Source organism: Orcinus orca, chromosome 7 (genome assembly GCF_937001465.1).
Source record: "Orcinus orca chromosome 7, mOrcOrc1.1, whole genome shotgun sequence".
Classification (NCBI taxonomy): Eukaryota; Metazoa; Chordata; class Mammalia; order Artiodactyla; family Delphinidae; genus Orcinus; species Orcinus orca.
In genome coordinates this window covers 6,282,112-6,304,942 of record NC_064565.1, presented here as the reverse complement: position 1 = coordinate 6,304,942, position 22,831 = coordinate 6,282,112, and the positions used below count along the sequence as shown (strand labels likewise).

Genomic DNA, 22,831 nt, shown 5'->3' with positions numbered 1-22,831 from the left:
AGGTCCAGCCCTATCATTTCCTTCGCGGTCTGAGCTATCATCCTGCAAACTTGACTCCCATGAGTTCTCATTCCTGTGTCCCTGGAGCAGGCTGTCCATATTTCTGTTGATCTCTTTTACCTTATTTACTTGTTTGTTTTCTCAATAAAATACAGGCAGCCCTCACGTGCACAGTTGTGCAGGGCTGTAAAGATAACCGTGCAGTCTGAAACCATACAAAGTGCTCTTGACAGTCAGTGGGGAAAATTATGTTTGTTTCCATGGCCTTTAAATTTTTCATCGAAACTTTAAAATTTCTGATGCTTTCTCTTGTAAGTATATAGGGAAATGAAAAAATAGTAAAACTCATGCTGATTTAGTATCCTGTAATTCCAAACATTAGAAACATTGAGAATTAAAGTGTTTTATTTCATTGTGAAAACTTACCACAGGTAATTTGTGAACAGTGCTTGTCTCCTTGTCATATAGGTTAAATTACAGAGTGAGCATTTTTTCTTAACCTTGGCAAGTGGTCATAATCCTTTCTAAGTCTGAATCCACTTCCACTTGTCCTTTGCACTTTCAGTGATGTGAAATATCTCCCAGGAGTGCCCGTATTGAGAAGTTTTTCGCCAGCATCACTTCCTCAGACATCTTCATCCTTCTTGTTGCAGCCACTTTCATCATTTATGTTGATAAATTCACCTTCTCTAAATTCCTTCCCCTCCGTATCTGGGGTCTCTCAAACAGCAGAAGTGTCAATATTTCCATAGTCAACTATTTCTTCTATAACTCAGTTTATGTTCAATTTGAATTTCACTTCCAGCACCGTCCCTTTTTGTTTCTTTGCTATACTTTTAACTTTTTGGCTAGCTCGCTCTTTAAATTATCCATTTTTACGTGGGTTTATCACTGGGAGACAGAGACAAGTACCCGCTTTGCTGTCTCTACATGAACTGAATAACCAATGCCCAACGCCAAGTCACCAGTAGCCTTTGAAAGAAGGGATGTGATTGCTCACTGATCATGGTGCATATTTATGATTTACATAGTGATTTTTGGACTGACATGGGCTAGCGGCGAATTTTGTACTTTATGCAGTTATTCATAATTAATTTATCACAGTTACTGAAGTTTGAACCGTGTTAGGAGACTGGTGTTATTTAACTCAGCTGTGGTGACTGAAATTTCTATGTATCTGGACAGTGCAAAGTGAGGGCTGCCTTGATCTGTGCACCTTGAGAATGTTAGTCTTCTCTGTATATCTAGGTATATAATAGGGCATTAGGGGAAAAGGTATTAATGAAGAAGGAAAAAAGGAGTGTCTGTGGGAAAGTGAGATTCCTACTTCTGCTTTCTTAATGGATGAGCGAAGAAGACTTCTACATGTGGTTTTAGTTCTGCTGCGGCGTCTATAAACGTAAGTTCCTGTGCCTTACTTCCAGAAAGCCGGGTGCAAATCGGAGACCTTATTCTCATCCCATTACAGGCCGACCTGTGTGTCCCCCGACTGAACGAAGGGGACCAAGTGGTGCTGATCAACGGTCGGGACGTTGCGGGGCACACGCACGACCAGGTGGTCCTGCTCATCAGAGCGAGCTGCGAGACGCATCCTGGGGAGCTCGTCCTTCTAGTTCGACCCAATGGTGAGTGCTCTGGGTCGCACTGGATGTTCTTATAATTCCTTCATGTTTATGCCTAGACACAGCGGCCGGAGCGGGCTTCTTAAAACACAGGTCATGTCATGTCAGTCTCTTGCTCAAGGCACAGCGGCTTCCGTTCACATGTGGAGTAAAATGCAGATTCTTGGCCACCTTGCCCACCCCCGGCCTTGCTCCCTCTCCAGTCATCTGTGCTGGCCTTCCCGATGGCCCTTCTGCCCGAGGCACTCCTCCCGATGTTCGTGGAACGTATACCCTCACTTCGCTCGGGTCTCTGCTCAGATGTCAGCCTCGGCAAGTTCTGTCCTGACCGCCGTGGCTGAGATTGCCTCCCTTGCCCCCAGGTGCTTGAGGAGTCCTGGGTCCTTCCTCACGTATACTTGCTGTTCCACGTGCAGAAAGCCCTGCAACAAGCTAGAGTTCGGTTTCTACGACAATCTCACGAATATGCTGCCACATGGAGTGCTCAGGGGCTCCTGAAGCCATCCATTGCCCTTTTGGACAGTGTTCCTAATTCTCTCACTTTGTGCAGAATAAATGTGGTGCGGAGTAAGCTCAGCCTCAGCAGTGTCCCGAGAAGGGTTTTCACAGAAACTGTGCCTTCCCTCCAGGCTCACGGTCCCAGGCCCTCAGCCTGTGCTCATCATAATGGCACTGCTGTGGGTCCCACAGCGCTCACCAGTCCCCTCTGAGAAGCATTCGTAAATGCCATACCTCCTCCTGGCAGGAGACACGCTCTTCTAGTTTTGTTCCCAACAGTTATGTTAATCACAGTTTTAGCCACAAGAGTGACTATTGGTTAGGGCCACATCACCAGTTACATACCATAGAGAAGTAGAATGTGATTAGAACTCTACCGATCCTCCCCATGTACCCATTTTGCCTCTTGGGTACAAACAGACATTTTCATTTTACCTTCTCTGCAGGCAGACCTTGGAGATATTGCAGGTTCGGTTCCAGACTACCGCAATAAAGAAAATACTGCAATAAAGAAAACACCGCAGTAAAGCGAGTCACATGACTTTTTTGGTTTCCCAGTTCATATAAAAGTTACGTTTACACTATACTGTAGTCTGTTAAGTGTGCAATAAATCACATTGTCTAAAAAAACCAATATCCATACCTTAATTTAAAAATACTTTATTGCTAAGAATTGTTAACCATCATCGGAGCCTTCAGGGAGTCATAATCTTTTTTGCAATAGTAAGTCAAAGATCATTGATCATAGAGCACTATAACAGATACAATAATAATGAAAAAGTTTGAGATCGCGGGAATTACAAAAGTATGACACAGAGACACGAAGTAAGCAAATGCTGTTGGAAAAATAGCACCAGTAGACTTGCTCAACACAGGTTGCCATAAACCTTCAATCTGTTTAAAAAAAAAAAAATACCATAGTTAGATATCTGAGAAACACAATAAAACGAGTTTTGCCTGTACTTTGTGTTTTTCTGCGTTCATGGTTTAGAATTGGCTTCCTAGGAAAATTCAGAGGACTTCAACAGAACATTCTATTTTGACTTTTAAAGGAACTCATTTATTTAGATCTGTTATTTAGGTGATTCATTTTTAGGCATTTTCCGTCACATAAAACAACTTAAACGTCATACTAAGAATCATCTCTCAATTTGTTTTTTTCTGTTTTCTCTTGATAACAGATCCTAAAGAACTTAATAATAATATTAGCTAATAGTTTTTAAATGCTTTCCATAGACCTGAGCTCTTTTATATATTCTCATTTAACCTTTACAGCCATCCAATGATAAATTATCCCCATTTTATAGTTGAGGACATTTAGGCACCAAGACATTTCAGTTATCTGCTCACAAATTCATGACTAGTACAGAAGCAGAATATGAAGAAAAGTCTATATAATGGAAGAGGCATGGCCTTTTTGCAATTCCAAATCACTCCATTTATACTTTAAATTAGGAGAGGAACCCACCTAGGGCCTACATTTTTTGGCAACGATCTTTCTAATATTGCTTTATTATCAAACAAAATCTAGACCAGGATTCATTTTCAGTGTCGGTTTGTCATGTCTATTTTTTAAAAAATACTGTATAATCAAAATTTTAAATTATGTTTGCCAAAACGTAGCTTGTTTTTCCTGGTGTTTTCCCCTTTAAATCTTATTTCTTCTTAGACAAATTGCATTTCCATCTTTTTGTCTTTACATTCTTCATTTCAGAAATCTCTTCTTCTCAAAAGTACATATGTATTTGAGCAGGAACAATACTTCTTAAACAAGGCCAGAAGCTTGACTCCATCCTTAAGGGGCTCTTTTCTGCTTCAGCTTTGCCTTTTCCCATGGGGGTCAGGATTTTGTGGGACCAAGGTCACAGCGTCTGTGACCTCCCCGTCCTTTTAGACCACCTTTTTCAACCCTCAGTTCTCTGACCAAATAACTCTGAGCCCATTCCTGGGCCTCTGTGGCCATTTTTCCCAGATCCGTTCTCCCAAGGGTTGATCACATGATATAGGCCAACAGGGTAGCGCAGAGGAAGCAATTTCCAAAGGGGTGTAGAATGGGCTTCCGTGTGGGCTGTGAGGTTCAGGGTGTGCTTATAGGCCCCCACGTTGAAGAGTGGAGCTGAGGGTGGCCTAAGGGTCACAGTCTAGGGGTGGCTCCCCTCACTGCCACAACCATGCATTCTGGCCTAGAATTCTCCTTTGAAATCTGACCTCTTAAGTTGTTTGGTAGATACATCAAGGAATGAGAATAGAAAGTATTTTGTTTAGTATTCTGTTCCGCTTATGTGTAGCTTTTCACGTCTAGACCTATGGTGTGTATAGGCCTCTATTGCTGCTCTTGTCCCAGGTCCACAAATTAAAGATCCGGTCAGAGCTGCTTCTTGGCCTTCCTCTTTTTCCTACTGTCTCTTCAAGTTACAGACGTTTTCAGTAATATGGCCAAGAACCTTCTTTTCCCCAGAGGTACTTCTTCTACTCCACAGCCACTCTCAACCCATACACAGTGGCCCCAAACTCAGATCTGATGAGTTAGGAATAAATGAATATTTTTCCTGACACAAAATTAAATAATATCTGGTAAATTCCTTTTGCCAACTCATTAAGGTTTCCATGAGGCTTTTTTGATTTGGGTTTTGGTTTTGTAGCTGTGTATGATGTAGTGGAAGAAAAGCTAGAGAATGAGCCGGACTTCCAGTACATTCCTGAGAAAGCCCCGCTAGATAGCATCCATCAGGATGGCCATTCCCTGCGAGAGTCGATGGTCCAGCTGGCTGCGGGGCTCATCACTGGGACAGTGCTGACACAGTTTGATGTAAGTAACGTTGTGTGGGAAAGGTGTTTGCCTGTATTTTCACGGCTTCTTAACTGCCTAATCTACTGTCAGTTAAAATTTATAAACTAAAATATTATTCTGAAAAATACTTGATATAAAAAGAATTCTAAAATGCAAAGTTTTAAGAAGTTGCTTCCAAAATACTAGCTATGGTTTCATTAATAGATATCTGTTTAAAACGGAGGGATAAGGAGATTTTATAGGTATGTCATCAAGCTACATTTTCTCTGTAATTAAATAGCTGTTTTAATGAAAGGTTGCAGATAGACTATTATAGATGTAAAAATACTGAGTTAAAGGAAAATAATTTTTGTACCTTGTACATAAAAATATGTACCTACCTCATATTTAATCCTTCTCTAATTTTTGTCAGGGTAGTTAGCTATCATTAATATTTGTTGCTCTGAAGTATATGTTGAGGGTAGGTGACTATAAAATATTTAGGGCACGTCAATTTTTCTTTTAAATATCTCTAAAGTAAATGAAAGCTAGGTGTTTCCTACAGATGTGCTATTTAAAACTTCAGGTACTTTTGCTGTAAGGAAAATTGTTTTTACTTGTTTTACTATTTTTCAAAATATATATAGTTCATGTCAGAGATTTTGCAAAATTCAGCTTTGCAAATCTGGTTCAATACCTTACTAAACCTAAGGTACATCATTGTATAGATGTGGTATTCCAAGGAAAAATACCTGTTTCTTGATAGCATAGAAGTCTGGAAAACAAAAACAAAACAAACTCTTGATGGCTTTCTGGACACGTTCTTTTTTTTTTTTTTTTTTTTTTTTTAGCAACTATATCGGAAAAAACCTGGAATGACAATGTCTTGTGCCAAATTACCTCAGAACATTTCCAAAAATAGATACAGAGATATTTCGCCTTGTGAGTATCTACCCTCTCTGTATGTTATGTTTAATCTTCTTAACATAACTTTATTAAAACATTCTTTCTTTTAAATTTTTTCAGATGATGCTACACGGGTCATTTTAAAGGGTAAAGAAGACTATATCAATGCAAATTATATAAATGTAAGTTTTTTTTTAATTATGCCTTTGTCATTTGGAATAAGAGGGACCACTCTAAACTTTGAGATTTATTCCAGAATCCATGATAATGACAATCAGCTCTTTTAGTATGTACCTCTGATAAGGACTTTTTTTTTAAGCAAAACTATTATACTGTTATAACACTTAGAAAAATAACAGAAACAAAGAAAAATAACAGAAACAAACACTTAAATGAATAATATGCTCAACTTAATTTACATAAAGAAAAGTACATGTCAAAACTGCAAGGAATTACTACCATTTTTCACCTATTAGATTGAAATATCAAAAAGTTTGATAATACCCTATACACGTCTACAGCCTTTACCTGAAACCTTGGGGTCAAATATGCTTTGGGATTCAGAATTCGGAGGATTTTTGAAAGGTTATTCGGTGCATATACTGTAATAAGTAATGTCCCCAGCAGGCTATGGGATGTTACCCTATAATCAATATGTTGATATTCAACAGCAAACAAACTATGGATATTCCCACGAAATAGGACTGATAGACTATAAACAGGTTCAGGTCGGATACTGTTACGAAATAAGTCAAGGTTAGGTTAGGTATACCAAAAAAAAGAGAGAGAGACAAACTTACGCTTCAGAACATTGCGAGTTTCAGAATGTGGAGAAAGGATTGTGGATTATTAAGGAGTTTACTGAGGAACAAGCTTTCCTCATACATTCTTGGTGGAAGTATAAATAGGGACGACCTCTTTGGAGAGCCATTTGGAGCCGTCTGTTAAAATTTTAAATGCAGAGCTTCCCTGGTGGTGCAGTGGTTAAGAATCTGCCTGCCAAGGCAGGGAACACGGGTTCGAGCCCTGGTCTGGGAAGATCCCACATGCTGCGGAACAACTAAGCCCGTGCGCCACAACTACTGAGCCTGTGCTCTAGAGCCTGTGCTCCGCAACAAGAGAAGCCACTGCAATGAGAAGCCCGCGCACTGCAACAAAGAGTAGCTCCCGCCTGCCGTGACTAAAGAAAGCCCGTGTGCAGCAACAAAGACCCAATGCAGCCAAAAATAAAATTAATTAATTAATTTAAAAATATTTTTAAATGCACATGCACTTTGATCCAGCGTTCTCATTTCTTCCTGTTGCCTATACAAATATATTTCTTCCTGTGTGCAAAAATGTTAGGTCTACAAATTATTCAGTGTAGCCTTGGTTATGATAGCAGATAAATTGGCCACAACTTAAATGTTATATGAATTTACGGTACGTTTATACAGTAGAGCCATTACACAGTATGAAATTTTATGTACTAATCTGACATGATTTTAAAGGTAAAGTAGAAAAAAGGGAAACAAGATGCAGAACAACATTATATGCTACCATTTATATTTTACAGCAAAAAAGGAAAGTAGTTTTACGTGTACATTTGTGTGTCGTGTGTAGTATATCTTCAAAAGGACATGATAGGAGCTAGGAAAAAGGATTGCCCTCCTGAGTGTAAACTGGAGGCTGGGATGGGAAGGAGACATCTTTCCTCACCCTTTGGTATCCTTCCAGTTGCCATGTACACGTCACCTTTTCTTTTTTTTAATTCAGTCTTAAAAATATAATAAGATGATGGTTCATCTTCCCCAAATACTTACAGTCTTACTTTCTGAAAATAATGAACTTAAAATATTTTTCCAATCTTTTCATGTTACATATATTATATATATAATTATGTGCATATTACATAATATTTATACGTCACATTATACATATATACACATATATAATATGAAAAATCTCAACTAAAGCCAATGGCAGAATTTTTGCTTCTCACAAAATTTACTAATAAGCTGGTTAGAGACAGTTTTTTTTCTTTTCCATTATAATTTATTACAAGATATCGAATATAGTTCTCTGTGCTATACAGTAGGTCCTTGGTTTTTTATGTATTTTATATAGTGTGTATATGTTGATCCCAGACTCCTAATTTATCCCCTGCCTTTTCCCTTTGGTAACCATAAGTTTGTTTTCTATGTACAGGCAAACATTTTTTATTTCTATATCAATTCTCTGCCTCTGAAACAGGATTCTCTGTAAAGCTGCGCTTAAAAAAACCATAAGAGCGCTTTGGAAAATATTTAAATTCCTGTTTCCACTGATTGAAAGATAAATATGTATAACTACTGCACATTGCCAAGAAATTTCTGCTGCAAATAAAATAAATTGTTGATAAAGATTTGTTTTACTCACTTTGCAATTTATTGAGATTAGTTGTATTCAGTTATCATTCAGTAGATGATTTTCGTGTGTTTGATCCTAGTAAAAAGTAATAATGCAAACGATTTTGTTTTTGTGTCCTTTTAGATGGAAATTCCTTCCTCTAGAATAATAAATCAGTACATCGCTTGCCAAGGGCCGTTGCCACACACCTGTACAGACTTCTGGCAGATGGCATGGGAACAAGGCTGCTCCACGGTTGTGATGCTGACCACACAGGCCGAGCATGGCAGAGTAAGTCACGCTGCCCAAAGCTTTTCTAGGCTGCATCGCGTGCACAGTCAAGAGAGCCACGTCGTGTGGTCTCTTCTGTCACCTCTAAACGTCCTTTCTTACGGGGTCGTGATTAAAATCATCATGGATAAGCGCTTAACCGTGACTGACACATAATAAGTGTGTTATAATAAATGTGATATAAGTGTTAGCCATTATTATTTAAATGGACTAATATATACTTGATAAGGGATTTGTATCTAGAATATATAAAGAATTCATACAACTTAACCATAAAATAACAAATACCCCATTTAAAAATGGCCAAAGGATCTGAATAGATGATTCTGCAAAGAAGATATTCAGATGGCCAACAAGGTCACGAGAAGATGCCCAGCATCATTAGTCATCAGGGAAATGCGAATCAAAGCCACCATGCGTTACTACGTCATATCTAGTAGGGTGGCCAAAGTAAAGATGACAGAAAATCACCTGTGTTGGTGATGATGTGGCGGCAGTGGAACCTCCTGTACCGCTGGTGGGTTTGTGAAATGGTGCAGCTGCCTTGGAAGACAGCCTGTCAGCTCTTTAAGAGGCTAAACGTAGAGGGACTGTAACTCAGCAGTGTCACTCCTAGGAATACCCGAGAGAATTAAGTCCACGTCCACACAAAAACTGGTGCACAAATGTTCACAGCTGCATTATTTTTAATAGCCCCAAAGTGGGAGAAAACCCAGATGTACCAGATAAAATGTGGTATATTCATACAGTTGAATATTATTTGGCAATAAAAAGTTATGAAAAAATAATACATGCTGCAACATGGATGAACCTAGAAAACACTGTGCAAAGTGAACAAAGCAGTCACCAAAGACCGCGTATCTTATGCTTCTATTATATGTGATGTCCAAAGTAGGCCATAGGGGACAGAAAGTAGATTAGTGGTCACCCAGGCCTGGCCTAGAGGGAGGAGAGGGGGCCAGAGGGACACACAGGGATTACTAAGGGCTGTGGATCTTCCTTTGGGGGTGACGAAAATGTTCTAAAAGTGATTGTGGTAATGATTACACAGCTCTGTGAGTATACTAAAAACAATTGAATAGTGTATGTTAAATGGGTAAATTGAATGGTATGTGAATTGTATGTCATGAAACCTTTTTTTAAAAAAATCTTAATTATGAAAATACATGGATTGCATTTGGCATTTTAGTTGAAGATTCTTTCTCATTGTTAACTTAAGTCTAAATTAGTGTAATGGTAAAACAATGGGTGGAAGCTTGTTGTAAACAGGATATTCGCAGTCTCAAAATATATCCAAACAGACTATTATTACAAAGAGAAAAAGTGGCAAAGAAAAAAATGATACTAGTTGGTAGATCTAGGTGAAGGGTATATGAGAGTTCATTAAATTATTCTTGTCACTTTTCTGTAAGTTTGAAAGTTCTTAAAAATTAAAACATTTTAAAAATTGGAGAACCTGAATTATGTATATTTCTAAAATCTATTGATACCAGGTTAAGTGTCACCAGTATTGGCCGGAACCCACAGGAAGTTCATCCTATGGGTGCTACCAAGTCACCTGCCACTCAGAAGAAGGAAACACTGCATATGTCTTCAGGAAGATGACACTGTTTAACCAGGAGGTACGAAGGCAGGGGGTCTGTTGGTTAGAGCTGTTTTGTTTAAGGTAGAGGCTTTGACAGATGAAAATGTTTTTAGTCTGAGTCCTAGTTACTAAGAAATATTAAAAAATTGCTGAACTATTTGCTTCATTGGGATACTTCGGAATCTTATGAAATGTATTCTCCTACTATAATATTTCCAATTTCTGTAAGTAAATACGAATGATCAGTGAAAAAATAGTCTAGTAAATAATACTTATTACTATTAACATTGTACTCTTCCTATTCATAAAAATTATGCCAGGGGTGTTGGCTATAGATTGTTTCCTCCACGTATTATCAGTAAGGTACTGGAGTCCATCTGTAGAAATGGAAAGAACAATTGAAAGCTATCAAATTATTCCCCCCCCCCCTTTTTTTTTTTTTTTTTTTTTTGCAGTACGCGGGCCTCTCACTGTTGTGGCCTCTCCCGTTGCGGAGCACAGGCTCCGGACGCGCAGGCTCAGTGGCCATGGCTCACGGGCCCAGCCGCTCCACGGCATGTGGGATCTTCCCGGACAGGGGCACGAACCCGTGTCCCCTGCATCGGCAGGCGGACTCTCAACCACTGCGCCACCAGGGAAGCCCCCTATTCCCCTTTTTTAAGAGTGGAAGAGAGCAGTTTCACAGTCTTCTCAGTATTAAGGAGGAAAAGATCGTAGGTAGGCAGGACCTTCTGACCTCAGACAGATTATAGCTTTCAAATTGTTAGTTTTTCTTACTGCTGCCTGGGTCAGTCCACGTGGCTTCCAGATCAAAGCCAGAGTGGAAACCGACGAGGAAACGCCGGCTCAGTAACCCAGCTGGGAGATGTGTGGAGGGCAGCACGTGCCTGTCCTGTTGGGCTGCCAGAGCCTGGACCAGCCACCTGGGGCAGAGGGGCGGTAGGGGCTTTGGGGGCTGAAGGCAGAAAGAAGTGATGCTAGAGAAGAGCAGACAGCACAGCATCAACGGCCAAGCCTTTGGAGACGAGACCACGTCTCCCCTGGTCCCACACGCAGGCTGCCGCCACCGCACCCTTCCCCGAGGGTGATTACAGGAGTCCAGTGAGACAGGGCCTTACTGACCAGAAAGGGAAGGAGCGCCATGTTGTGCTGAAGGAACCTGGCCCTGGATAAAGCTAAAGTTACAAGAAAGTAACGTTTTCAAAATCTTACGGGCTAGAGATAGGAGAATGAATTTGGGGTTTGGGCGTGGACACTGTATAGCTTGTGGTTGTATGACAAGGCAAGCCAATAAGCTGGTTCTTCACTTTCCTAAATAGACATGACAGATGAGCTTGTAGAGGGTTGCATCAGGTGACATGTGTATCCCGTCGTTCTCCACCGGCAGATTATCCATGGCAGTTGTATATATTTTAGTGGCTTTTCTTTGCAACGCTGAGTACCTCAGAACTATGCTAAGACACAAAGTAGTTTCTAACGTTGGAGCCAATTATAATTGGGAAAATTAACTTGCTACCATCAGTACATACATACATGGGTAGATAGATGAATAGACAGATAAATGCTACCCCAAAACTTAATAAAATATGATTTTACCTTACTCATTCTTGTAGATTATTGGTACCGTTAAGTTCTTTTGTTAACAATAATAGTCAAAGGTAATCTGTGCTAGATACCTTCAATTCATCTGAAAAATTAGTTATCAAATTAAACTGAGGTCTCTTTGGGAATTCTTCTCTCTTGATTACCTTACTTTCACGTTCTTTTCTGGAAGCTCCATCTAATGTAAATGATAGTAACCAGATTTCATAGTGTTGAATGACTATAGCTACCAAGTATTGAGCATATGATTCCAAACAGCTGTGACTGGGTGCTTTGCAGGTCCTCTCACTGAATCCTTTTAACATAAGACTATCCCTCTGAGGTGTAGATGTCATTTCATTTTTCATTTGGAGAAAGTAAGGCTCTGAATTAGCATCCTTACTGGCAAAGTTGACATTTGAGCCAAGATGTATAAATTCAGTACCTTACTTTCTTCATTATACCAACTTTTGGCTCCCCAAAAAGAATTAAGTCCTGATTGATTTTGTGTTTTTATGCTCTCCAGTGTTTAACCTACATTTATTTTGAGATTTTATTTTTCCTGATTTCCATAATTTCACTTGCACTTATCAATAAGTATTAGCCCAACTTTGTTCATTTAAAAAAAAGATTTTTTTTTTACCTTACTTTTTGCTCACCTAACAATTCTTTAGTTTTCTTTTAAACATTTCTCTGGGATCTTAATCTGTTTTTGCCTGTTTACTTGATTATCATCCTAAAAATACTCTACAAATACAGAAATTGAGTTGTAAGAAGAGTAATAATCCAAGTTACTGATACTTAAATGTGTACAGCTGTTTCTGTAAAATGGTTTCTTTCCTTTTCCTTGAACTTTTGGGTTTTATTGAGTTTATACATTACTTTTTTGGCAGGGGGGAATGAGAGTGCTTTCTTTTGCTTTTCTTTTGTTTTTTTAAAAATTTATTTATTTTTGGCTGCGTTGGGTCTTCGTTGCTGAGCGCGGGCTTTCTCTAGGTGCAACAAGGAGGGGCTACACTTTGTTGTGGTGCACGGGCTTCTCATTGCAGTGGCTTCTCTTGCTGCGGAGCATGGGCTCTAGAGCGCAGGCTCAGTAGTTGTGGCGCACACGCTTAGTTGCTCCGCGGCATGTGGGATCTTCCCAGACCAGGGCTCGAGCCCGTGTCCCCTGCATTGGCAGGCGGATTCTTAACCACTGCGCCACCAGGGAAGTCCATTGCTTTTCTCCTAAAATTAAAGTGACATGAATATTTGTTTATATTTTAAGGATTATTTCTAACTCAGGTGCATAATTTTTCATTATACATAGAAAAATGAGAGTCGTCAGCTCACTCAGATCCAGTATATAGCCTGGCCTGACCATGGGGTCCCTGACGATTCAAGCGACTTTCTGGATTTTGTTTGCCATGTACGAAATAAGAGGGCCGGCAAGGAAGAACCTATTGTTGTTCATTGCAGGTATTTTATTTTCTGTCTATTATGATTTGAGTAACTGACTAGATGTGTCATTTTTAAAAGGGAATACGTCCTTCAGTTACGGTTGTCACTCTGATAGATCTCGAAGCTAGGCTCTGAAGGTAGAAGGCAAAGGGTATGTTTTAACAGATGACTGACAGAAATTTTATCATAAGAAGTAAGAATAATACTGTGCTGATTCTTGGCAGTTTGTCTTCTTCATAGTTATGTCCTAAAGTTAATGGTTTCATAGATTTGATGAAATACAGCATTGCAGGAGCTAGGTTGCATCCTGAGGTTTGGATTTCCTGCTTCTGGCCCCTCCTAGGACGTTTGGTGAGCATCTCACCTCCTTGGAGTGGCGCTGCCCAACCCTCTCAGGGGGGACTACTTCCAAGAGCCCCGGTGAATGGCGGCTCACACCCTCCTTCCTTTCACACTGAACCCTTCTGCCCTCAAGGGACCAGATACAATGCTACAGCCTTGCAGAGATTAGGAGCCAGAAGTTATTTTCTCCTTATCTAAGTGGTTTATTCAGAGGATGTATTAAGGTATCTCTTTATCCTTAAACTTTCCAGCACTTTTTAAGAGCAAACTTTCAAATCATCAAAACAGACTGTAGACCAAATATTGGAGAGGCAAAATGGCAGGAATGGTGGACACGTTTGGCTATTTCATATCCTTAGTTCCCAAGAGCTACTTTATCCACATTCACAGAGTACTTCACAAAGTTGTTCTTAACTGTGTCAATGGTGAAGTTTAATGAAAATTAAATTTGGTTTTAAAAATTGATTTTTGAGTGTGTAAAATAGTTGTCTTCTGTACATTTGTTAATGATTTATTATTGTAATCCTCTTATTTTGTATTTTAAAGCTGTTTTCTCCAGTAAGCTTCTATACCTTGTTCAGATTTTACAAACTGAAGTGTAACTTTTAAATTTGTATATTTGCAACTAACAGTGGGGGAGGGGTGGTTACAGACCATTTAATCTGTATTAAGTGACTTTTTTTTTTTTTTGGTTTCCGAAATAGTTTCCAGTTGGCTTGCTACTTTTATTAATATAAAACATTAAAATCAAAATTGTTCTTCTACTGTAATATGATTCAGTACAAAAGGCACAAGAAGTGTAACAGAATTGTATCAGACCTTGCCCCATATTTGTCTTTTTTAGTGCTGGGATTGGAAGAACTGGGGTTCTTATTACCATGGAAACAGCCATGTGTCTCATTGAATGCAATCAGCCAGTTTATCCACTAGATATTGTGAGAACAATGAGAGACCAACGAGCCATGATGATCCAAACTCCTGTAAGTACTACATGCCTCATGTATGAGTGTGCATTCTCAACGTGATGGTTTTTGTTATCAGTATATATTTCAAACCATACTTTTCTCTTTTTAATTCTCTGCCAGGAGCTAATAACCTTAGCACAAGGACCAGCAAATACTGCCAATGAGCCAAACTCGCCACTTGTGTTTATAAATAAAGTTTTATTGGAAACAGCCAGTCATTTGTTTACATGTTGTCTATGGCTGCTTTCACATTACAGTAGCAGAGTTGAGAAGTTGCAGCAGGCACCATGTGATTGCAAACACGAAAGTATTTGCTATCTGGTCTTTTACAGAAAACGTTTGCTAACACCAGCCTATCATGCTAGTTCTGAACTGCCTAAACAGGTGCAGAGGAGGAACGTGCCCTGGGTTACTTAGTCAAATGGAGTGCTGAGAACGATAGTGTCCCTAGACTGGAGAATCTTGATAGACCTGTTTTCAGTGAAACAGCTGTGGGGAAATTGCCTTTCTTTTTTACATAGGAGCTTAAAGTGCAACAACAAAAATCATCAACATTAAGCTACTAACTTACTATATTCTATACTGACTCTGAATTATGTTCCAAGAATCAAAAGAGGAATCATGGAATTTTAGAGTTAACGCTAAGATTATTTTTTATATTAAGCCATTGTGAAATGTTAGCACTGTTGGTGGCATTAAGGTTACTGAAGTGAACTGACCTATGTGGTAAGTGCCTGTCATTTTTTTAGCTTTTAATTATGGAAAATTTCAAACATACACAAAAGCAGACAATATAATGTAATCAACACTGTGTTGCATACTCAGCCCCAACACTGGCTGTGGTGTTTCCTTCATACTGCCACCTGTTGTCTGCACATTTGAAGCAAACCCTACACATCATATTGTTTTGTCCATACATATTTTAGTGTGTCTCTCTAAAAGATAAGGAGTGTTTTTTTCTTCTAAACAAAACCACAACACCGTTATCACACCAAAGTATAATTAACAGTAATTCCCTAATATTAGCAATAGCCAGTATTCAGATTTCCGGTTGTCTCATATAAATCATGTCTTTTTAAACTTTAGAACAGCTTTATATAATTCACATGCCATAAAATTCACCCTTTTTAACAAGTGTACATTTCACTGGGTTTTTTTATATCACAGAGTTTGGCAACCATAATTGCTATCTAATTTTAGCATATTTTCATCACCCCAAAGAAGACATCCTGTACCCATTTTTCCCTGTTACCTTCCCCAGGCTTCCCCCAACCTAGCCGTAGGCAACCATTAATCTACTTTCTGTCTCTGTAGGTTTGCCTATTCTGACTTTTCATGTGAATGGAATCATATAATTTGATCTTTCATAAATAATTGGCTTCTTTTAATTACCATAATATTAAAAGGTATATACATTTTGTAGCATATATCAGTACTTCATTCCTTATTCATTGAATAGATACACATTCATCTGTTGATGGAAATTTACATTGTTTCCACTTCTTGACTATTATGAATAATGATGCCACAAGCATTTGTGTATATGTTTTTGTTTATAAATGTTTTCATTTCTCTTGGGTATACACCCAGGAGTGGAATTGCTAGGTCATGTGGTAACTCTGTTTAACCTTTTGAGGAACTGCCAGACGGTTTTCCTCAGCAGCTGCACCATTTTGCAGTCCCCTGGCAGTGTGTGAGGGTTCCATTTTCTCCACATCATTGTCATCACTTATCATTATCTTTTATTTTAGCCTTCCTAATTAATATAAAGTGATATCTTGTGGTTTTGATTTGCATTTCCATAATAACTAATGATATCAAGTATCTTTTCATGTGGCCATTTATTTGTATACCTTCTTTCGAGGACTGTCCAAATCTTTTGCCTGTTTTTCAATTTGTTTTTTTTTGTTTTATTGTTGAATTGTAAGAGTTCTTTATATTTTCTAAAAACAAGTCTCGTCTCATAGTTCTATGGTTTGCAAATGTTTTTATTTATGCTATTCTTTCACTTTCTTGATTAAGTCATTTGAAGCACAAAAGTTTTTAATTTTGATTACATCCAGTTTTGTTTGGTTTTTAATCACATACACTTTTGGTGTCATAGCTAAGAAATCATTGCGTAACTTAAGGTCACAAAGATTTATTCCTGTTTTTTCTTCCAAGAGTTTTATAGTTTAGCTGTCACATTTAAATGTCAGATCCGTTTTGAGTTCATATCTGCATGTGGTGTGAGGTAGGGGTCTACCTTCATTCTTCTGCATGTGTATCTCCAGTTGTCTCAGCCCCATTTGTTGAAAAGACTGTTCTTTCCCCATGAATTGTCTCTGGGTCCCTTGACTGCAAATGTAAAGGTTTATTTCTGGACTTTCAGTTGTATTCCATTGATTTATATGTCTGTTCTTATGTTAATACCACACTGTCTTGATTACTATAAATTGGTAATAAAATTTGAAGTCAGGAAATCTGTATCTTGCAACCCTGTTCTTCTTTTTCAAGACTGTTTTAGCTACTCTGGGTCCCTTGCATTTCCATATGAATTTTAGAATCAGTTTGTCCTCTCTGCAAAAAAAGCAAGACAGGGATTGCATTAAATCTATAGATCATTTTGGGGAGTGTTGCCATCTTAATGATATTCCGTCTTCAAAAGCATGAACACAAAATGTCTTTCCATTTATTTATGTCTTCATTAATTTCCTTCAACAGTGTTTTGTATTGCACAGTCTTATCATTCTTTTGTTAAATGTATTCTTAAAGTTTTTTTAGTCTTTTTGGTCCTATTGTAAGTGTACTTGTTTTCTTGATTACATTTTAGGACTATTCATTGCTTGGATATAGAAATAAAACTGATTTTGCATATTGATCATGTATCCTGCAACCTTGCTAAAGTCATTTATTAACTCTAATAATTCCTTAGGATCCTCTATATACAGATCATGTCATTTGCAAATAGAGATAGTTTACTTCTTCCTTTCCAGTATAGATGCCTTGGTTTTCTTTTCATCTTTTCTGGCCCTGGCCAGAATCTCCAGTACAGTGTTAAATAGAAGTGGTGAAACCACACATCCTTGTCTTGTTCCTGGTCTTAAGGGACAGTTTTCTGTTTTTCACCACTAAGTACTATAAGGTTAGCATGGATTTTTCATTAATGCCTTTTATCAAGTTCAGAAAGTTCCCTCCCTTTCTAGTTTGTTGAGTGTTCTCATGATGAAAGGGTGTTCAGTTTTGTCAGGTGCTTTTTCTGTATCTGAGATGATAATGTAGTTTGTGTCTTTTATTCTATTAACATAATGTATTAGATTGATTGATTTTTGGGGTGTTAAACTAACCTTGCATTCCTGAGATAAATCTTACTTAGACATGGTGTTTAATTCTTTTTATATGTTGCTTGACTTGATTTGCTAGTATTTTCTTGAGGTTTCTATATCTATATCCACACATAATAGATTTTTTACTTTTAATTGTAGTAAAATACAAAACATAAAATTTACCATCTCAACCATTTTTAAGTGTACAGTTCGGTAGTATTAAGTATATTCACACTGTTGTATAACCAATCTGTAGAACTTTTTAATCTCTATAGCCATTAAATCCATTTTTCTCTCCCCCAGCCCCCGACACCCACCATTCTATTTTCTGTTGCTGTGAATTTGACTGCTCCAGATACATCCTATAAGTGGAATCACACAGTTTTTATCTTTTGTGACTGGCTTATTTCACTGAGCATAATGTCCTCAAGAGTCACCCATGTTGTAGCATGTGTCAGAATTTCCTTCCTTTTTAAGGCTGAAAAAAATACTTCCTTGTGTGTATATACCACATTTTTCTTATCCTTTCATCTGTTGATGGACATTTGGTTTATTCCCACATTTAGGTTATTGTTGAATAATGTTGCTGTGAACATGGATGTATAAATATCTCTTAGACGGTGCTTTCAATCTTTTCAGATATATATCCACAAGTCAGATTGCTGGATCATATCATACGTAATGAGTTTTTGTTTCTGTTTTCACAGTTTGTGTGACGTCAGGATTCGAATATGGCCCACACATTTTGATTGGTCTGTGTGTCTCCTAAACCTCTTTTAATCTGTGTCTTCCTCCTGTGTCTCTCTTCTTTCTTCTTGCAGTTTATTTGATGAACAACACAGGTTGTTTGTGCTACTTGTTCTCCCATAGTCTGGATTTTGCTGATTGTGTTCCCAAGATGGTGTTCTCTGTCTTTTCCAGAACTGGTAAATGGATCTGTAGGTTGCAGCAGCTTCCTTCAGAGGGTACATGATGTCTGTGTCTTCCTTTTTGTGATGTTAGCAGCCTTGGGTGATCAATGTCTGCATCATTAATTCATTGGGCTTGCAAAATGATGATATTCTATCATTCCTTTGTTATTTATTAGTTGGAATACTTCTTTAAAGAGAAACTTCTCATCTGCTCTTTGGTTAACCAGTGGTACAGTCTGTATAGGAAAGACAAGATTAACACTTGATGCTTTCCCTTTATTTATAAGTTTTCAATATAATGAGTTGGTTCATTGGCCTCTCCAGGGTTGGTTCGTTCCCATTTCCTTGGGGCCAGTTCTCGGAATTGTGGCAGCTTATGTCATGGCTACAGCCTGGTCATCATGTAGTTCACTTCTTCCACCTGGCGGGGGTTTCAGTATCTATAAGACAGCTCACAGGATACGGCTTAGAATATTATCTACAGCCCTTGAGGAGGAACTAAAGGTCCTTGACTCTGCTTAATGACTATAGTATTATCCAGTCGCCTTTGACTGTTTTCCATTGTTTCTGCATTTTCTCATTTCTCTGATTAAAGTTACTCTTTGGCTAAAATTTTTCCACAGACAAAAGGCAGGCTGAGGACATGGGGGGCATAGACCATAGGGCCCTGCTCTGTTTCAGGGCTTCCAATACAGACTCAGACCACAGTGTTTTCACTTACCATTTTCTGCTTACATCTTTGTCCCTTTTCTTCTTTAACAAGAATGCTGGTTCTCTACAATACCAGAAATGAAAGACTTAGCATATCCCAAGTCCTTATTTGTTTTATTCCAGATTACCCAACAGCTGTCTCAGAATAACAAAACTAACACTACCAACAGTATCGTTACCAAAAAGAATTTTCACTTCTTTCCACAGTTCTTTTTGCTTTGGGATATATATTCTACAGAGATACACAGTTAAATTACTGTTTCAAAGTCCTTTGAAATAGCTCCTCTGTATGTGGTTATGCCATCAACTAGATACATACATTGATATGTTTTATATTTTCAATTTATGGAGGCTTTTAAAATTAATGTTCTAATTATGGAGTATCTTTACATGGTTCCAAAGTAAAATCTATAAAAGAAGGAAGTATATTCTCTATCTCTCTCCTTCACCCTGTTCACTCCTTTCCTTATAGGAAACCATTTTTTTTTATGATTTATCCTTCCCTTGCTTTTTTCTTAACATACATTTTGAGATAGTACATATTTGTATTCCCCCCCTTTCTCTTATAAAGATAATATATTGTATGCACTTTTCTCTGCCTTGCTTTTTTTACTTAACAAAATATCCTGGAATCAGTCTGTAGCAGTCTGTAGACTTCTTTTCCTTTCCCCCCCATTTCATAGTACCGCACTTTGAGGATGTACCAGATTACTCACCCAGTCCCTTACTGATGACGATTTGAATTGTTTCTACTTTTTTGTCATTATAAGTAATTCCGCAGTGAATAGCCTCATTTCTGAATAAATATTTTAATTTCTTTTTCTAGTTTGTCTTCTGGATAGATTCCTAGAAGTGGAATTGCTGGGTCAATAGGTAAATCAATGTAATTTTGTCAGACGAGGCCAACTGTCCATCCATAGGGATTGTGGTATACACATTCCTACTAGCAATGTATGAGTGGGTTTTGCCGACAGAATATGCTGTCAAACTTTGTTTGCCAGTCTCTTGGTGAAAAGTGGTATCTCTGTGCAGTCTTACTTTGTATTTCTTGTATAAGCAAGCCAAGTGAGATGTTTGTCTGTCTTTGTTTGTTTTCTAGTTTTTCTGATCCGTTCTATTTTTTTATATTTTATTTTTCAGAGTCAATACAGATTTGTATGTGAAGCTATTTTGAAAGTTTATGAAGAAGGATTTGTTAAACCTTTAACGACATCATCAAATAAATAAGAAAGCAAAGATCTGGGATATGTGTTGGAAAACTGCTTTCCATTATATTCACTGTGCCATAATACTGCTTGCAGGAAATGGCATCTAAACAGACAAAAAAAAAAAAAAAATGAAGAACTAACAAAAACTGAAAACTTCAGCACTGTTGCACTTTATGTTTCAAAAAAGAGTCACTCTCTCAAAATCTGTCATTCATGTGTTTGAAGACTCTTTCATGCTTTGCTCCAAACAAATAGTGAATAACTGAGTATGTTCAGGGTAATTTACGAAATCTTGTGGTGGTGCCATGCAGTCCCCTTCTGGTAGAATTGCCACAAACAAGGCTCAGAATTCTCATCGTCTCTGTTGTACACTTGTATCTTGAAAGCAAAAAGAAGTCAACATCAGGAGTCAGCTCTGGTGTTTCCCAGTGATTCATGTTCTTACTATACTGGTTACCAGATGTTACTTTTTAAATGTTAGCAATATCATTCTCAATATTAGCCAATACACTGCCTATGGATGCAGCACATCTTTCCCTACACTTCCCCCCATAGAGACCTGCTGTTTGGAAGAAGAAAGGTGGAATTTGCTTTTCCCAGGAAATGCTGCACATTGTCAATTTACCAGCATCTTATAGAAAGTATAAATAAGAATCTACAATTTTTCTTTTCTTTTTTTTTTTGCGGTACGCGGGCCTCTCACTGTTGTGGCCTTTCCCGTTGCGGAGCCCAGGCTCCGGACGCGCAGGCTCAGCGGCCATGGCTCACGGGCCCAGCCGCTCCGCGGCATGTGGGATCCTCCCGGGCCGGGGCACAAACCCGTGTCCCCTGCGTCGGCAGGCGGACTCTCAACCACTGCGCCACCAGGGAAGCCCTACAGATTTTCTTGAATTTAATAATGTAACTTATATTTATCATAAGGTTGGCTTATTCCAAATCATGTGATTTCACATACTTGATGTAAAGGAATGCATGCATTGTGTCTTAACCCCTTAAGTGCCTTGAGACGTCTTTGTATGTCTAATGAAAAGGCACTCCTCCTTTGACCCCACTAGGAGGTATGTATGTATATTGTACATTTACAGTTTTATGCATTTTGAATCAGTTCACATTTTTTAAAATAGCTTCTCGTATTGAGAGTTATGCAGTCAAAGAAGAGTAATGAAATTCTATTTCTTGCTCAATTCCTGTATTTTGCCACAAGAAGCCAAGATAATTTGTGTTCTACTGAGTGAACGCTCTGCTGCTATGGAATTATTCAAAACCTGCACATTCCTTTCCTGAGGGACAGGGGTTACAGTTTAGCAGCTGAAGTTAAAAGATGCTTTATTCTTCAAATTTCTTATTTATTTTATCCCTGACTTTAGAAATAGCATCTACTATACACATTAAAGTTAAACATATGGAAACTCTAAACTAAAGTTAGAGCAGCTAATTGTGACTTGTTTCTATCACTAAGTAAACGATCAGCATTCATTTCATTTCTTACCAAGCTTTGTTCACACTGGTCTGTTGGTTGGCAGACCACAAACGAGGGATGAAACGTCATTGAGTGTTTCTAATTGTAATCCCTCAGTAGCTGAAATGAGGGCTTTCTTGTCATTTTTGTGTACAATTAAGTTGCTCCAGTTTATATATACTTATTAAGTTATAAGCATGTTAATATGGAGAGTTTTGATTGTCCAGCCTGATGGAGGACCTGATTCCCTTTAAGGATGTGTATATTCTCCTCTTCAGGTTTTTTAATTTTTAAGTCCTCAGAGAGATAGAACTTTGAAATTGCCCAATTTTAATATAAGTGGAAATTTTCTCAGCTATTGAAATGTTGTATTACACAATTACTTTCTATGGATTATGGTTAAAATAGATTCACTTACTAGTGGTTTCTGAATATTTCTGTATAGTCTTGATAAAATTTACAGTTGAATGGTAGATATTTTGGAATGTCATTTAGTATGAGCGGGAGAATGTACATTTTTAAATCTTCAGTATAATCTAAATGATGTTATTTCAAATATTCAAAATCCATAATAGTAAATTTTAGGAAGTTAAGTCCTAAACATTAATAGCCAAGATACCAAATACATTACTGTATTAAAATATTTTACCTTTTTTTAAAAGAGAAAAGTAAGCATGACCTTTATGTCAAAGAGAAACTCTTGTATCTATTTCTGAATTTCATGGTCAAGACAGTATAAGATAGTAAATAACTCTGTAGTCTTTTTTGAACATTCCGCTCTTTGCCAGCAGATAGATGTGATTCAGGCTGCTGTACAACACCATGGTAAGTTGGAAAGTGAAAGAATAAAATGTCAGGGATCTAAGAATT

At 38.0% G+C, this 22,831-nt stretch overlaps 1 protein-coding gene and 1 long non-coding RNA gene across 12 annotated transcripts in view; one reads left to right on the top strand and one right to left on the bottom strand.

The window, feature by feature from the left end:
- PTPN4 (protein tyrosine phosphatase non-receptor type 4) overlaps nucleotides 1-20,655 on the top strand; it is a 178,636-nt gene extending 157,981 nt beyond the window's left edge. For 3 of the 7 annotated variants that reach the window (XM_033400229.2, XM_033400228.2, XM_049712112.1), the window contains exons 19-27: nucleotides 1,469-1,625; nucleotides 4,763-4,929; nucleotides 5,742-5,832; nucleotides 5,917-5,978; nucleotides 8,308-8,454; nucleotides 9,948-10,076; nucleotides 12,930-13,078; nucleotides 14,247-14,382; nucleotides 14,488-15,537. In XM_033400229.2, coding sequence (XP_033256120.1) covers nucleotides 1,469-1,625; nucleotides 4,763-4,929; nucleotides 5,742-5,832; nucleotides 5,917-5,978; nucleotides 8,308-8,454; nucleotides 9,948-10,076; nucleotides 12,930-13,078; nucleotides 14,247-14,382; nucleotides 14,488-14,784 — 1,335 coding nt within the window. In that variant the 3' untranslated portion in view covers nucleotides 14,785-15,537. Of the gene's footprint in view, nucleotides 1-1,468; nucleotides 1,626-4,762; nucleotides 4,930-5,741; nucleotides 5,833-5,916; nucleotides 5,979-8,307; nucleotides 8,455-9,947; nucleotides 10,077-12,929; nucleotides 13,079-14,246; nucleotides 14,383-14,487; nucleotides 15,538-20,120 lie in introns of those variants that run through there. The other 4 variants (XM_004276902.4, XM_033400230.2, XM_033400232.2 and 1 more) reach the window with 3 other exon arrangements.
- LOC125964966 (uncharacterized) overlaps nucleotides 2,713-22,831 on the bottom strand; it is a 34,671-nt gene continuing 14,552 nt past the window's right edge. The window contains exons 6-8 of one of the 5 annotated variants that reach the window (XR_007478327.1): nucleotides 20,011-20,880; nucleotides 19,305-19,358; nucleotides 12,530-12,847 (exon numbers count right to left, since the gene is read on the bottom strand). This is a non-coding gene — a long non-coding RNA (uncharacterized LOC125964966). Of the gene's footprint in view, nucleotides 3,015-12,529; nucleotides 12,848-18,842; nucleotides 19,359-20,010; nucleotides 20,881-22,831 lie in introns of those variants that run through there. The other 4 variants (XR_007478328.1, XR_007478326.1, XR_007478331.1 and 1 more) reach the window with 4 other exon arrangements.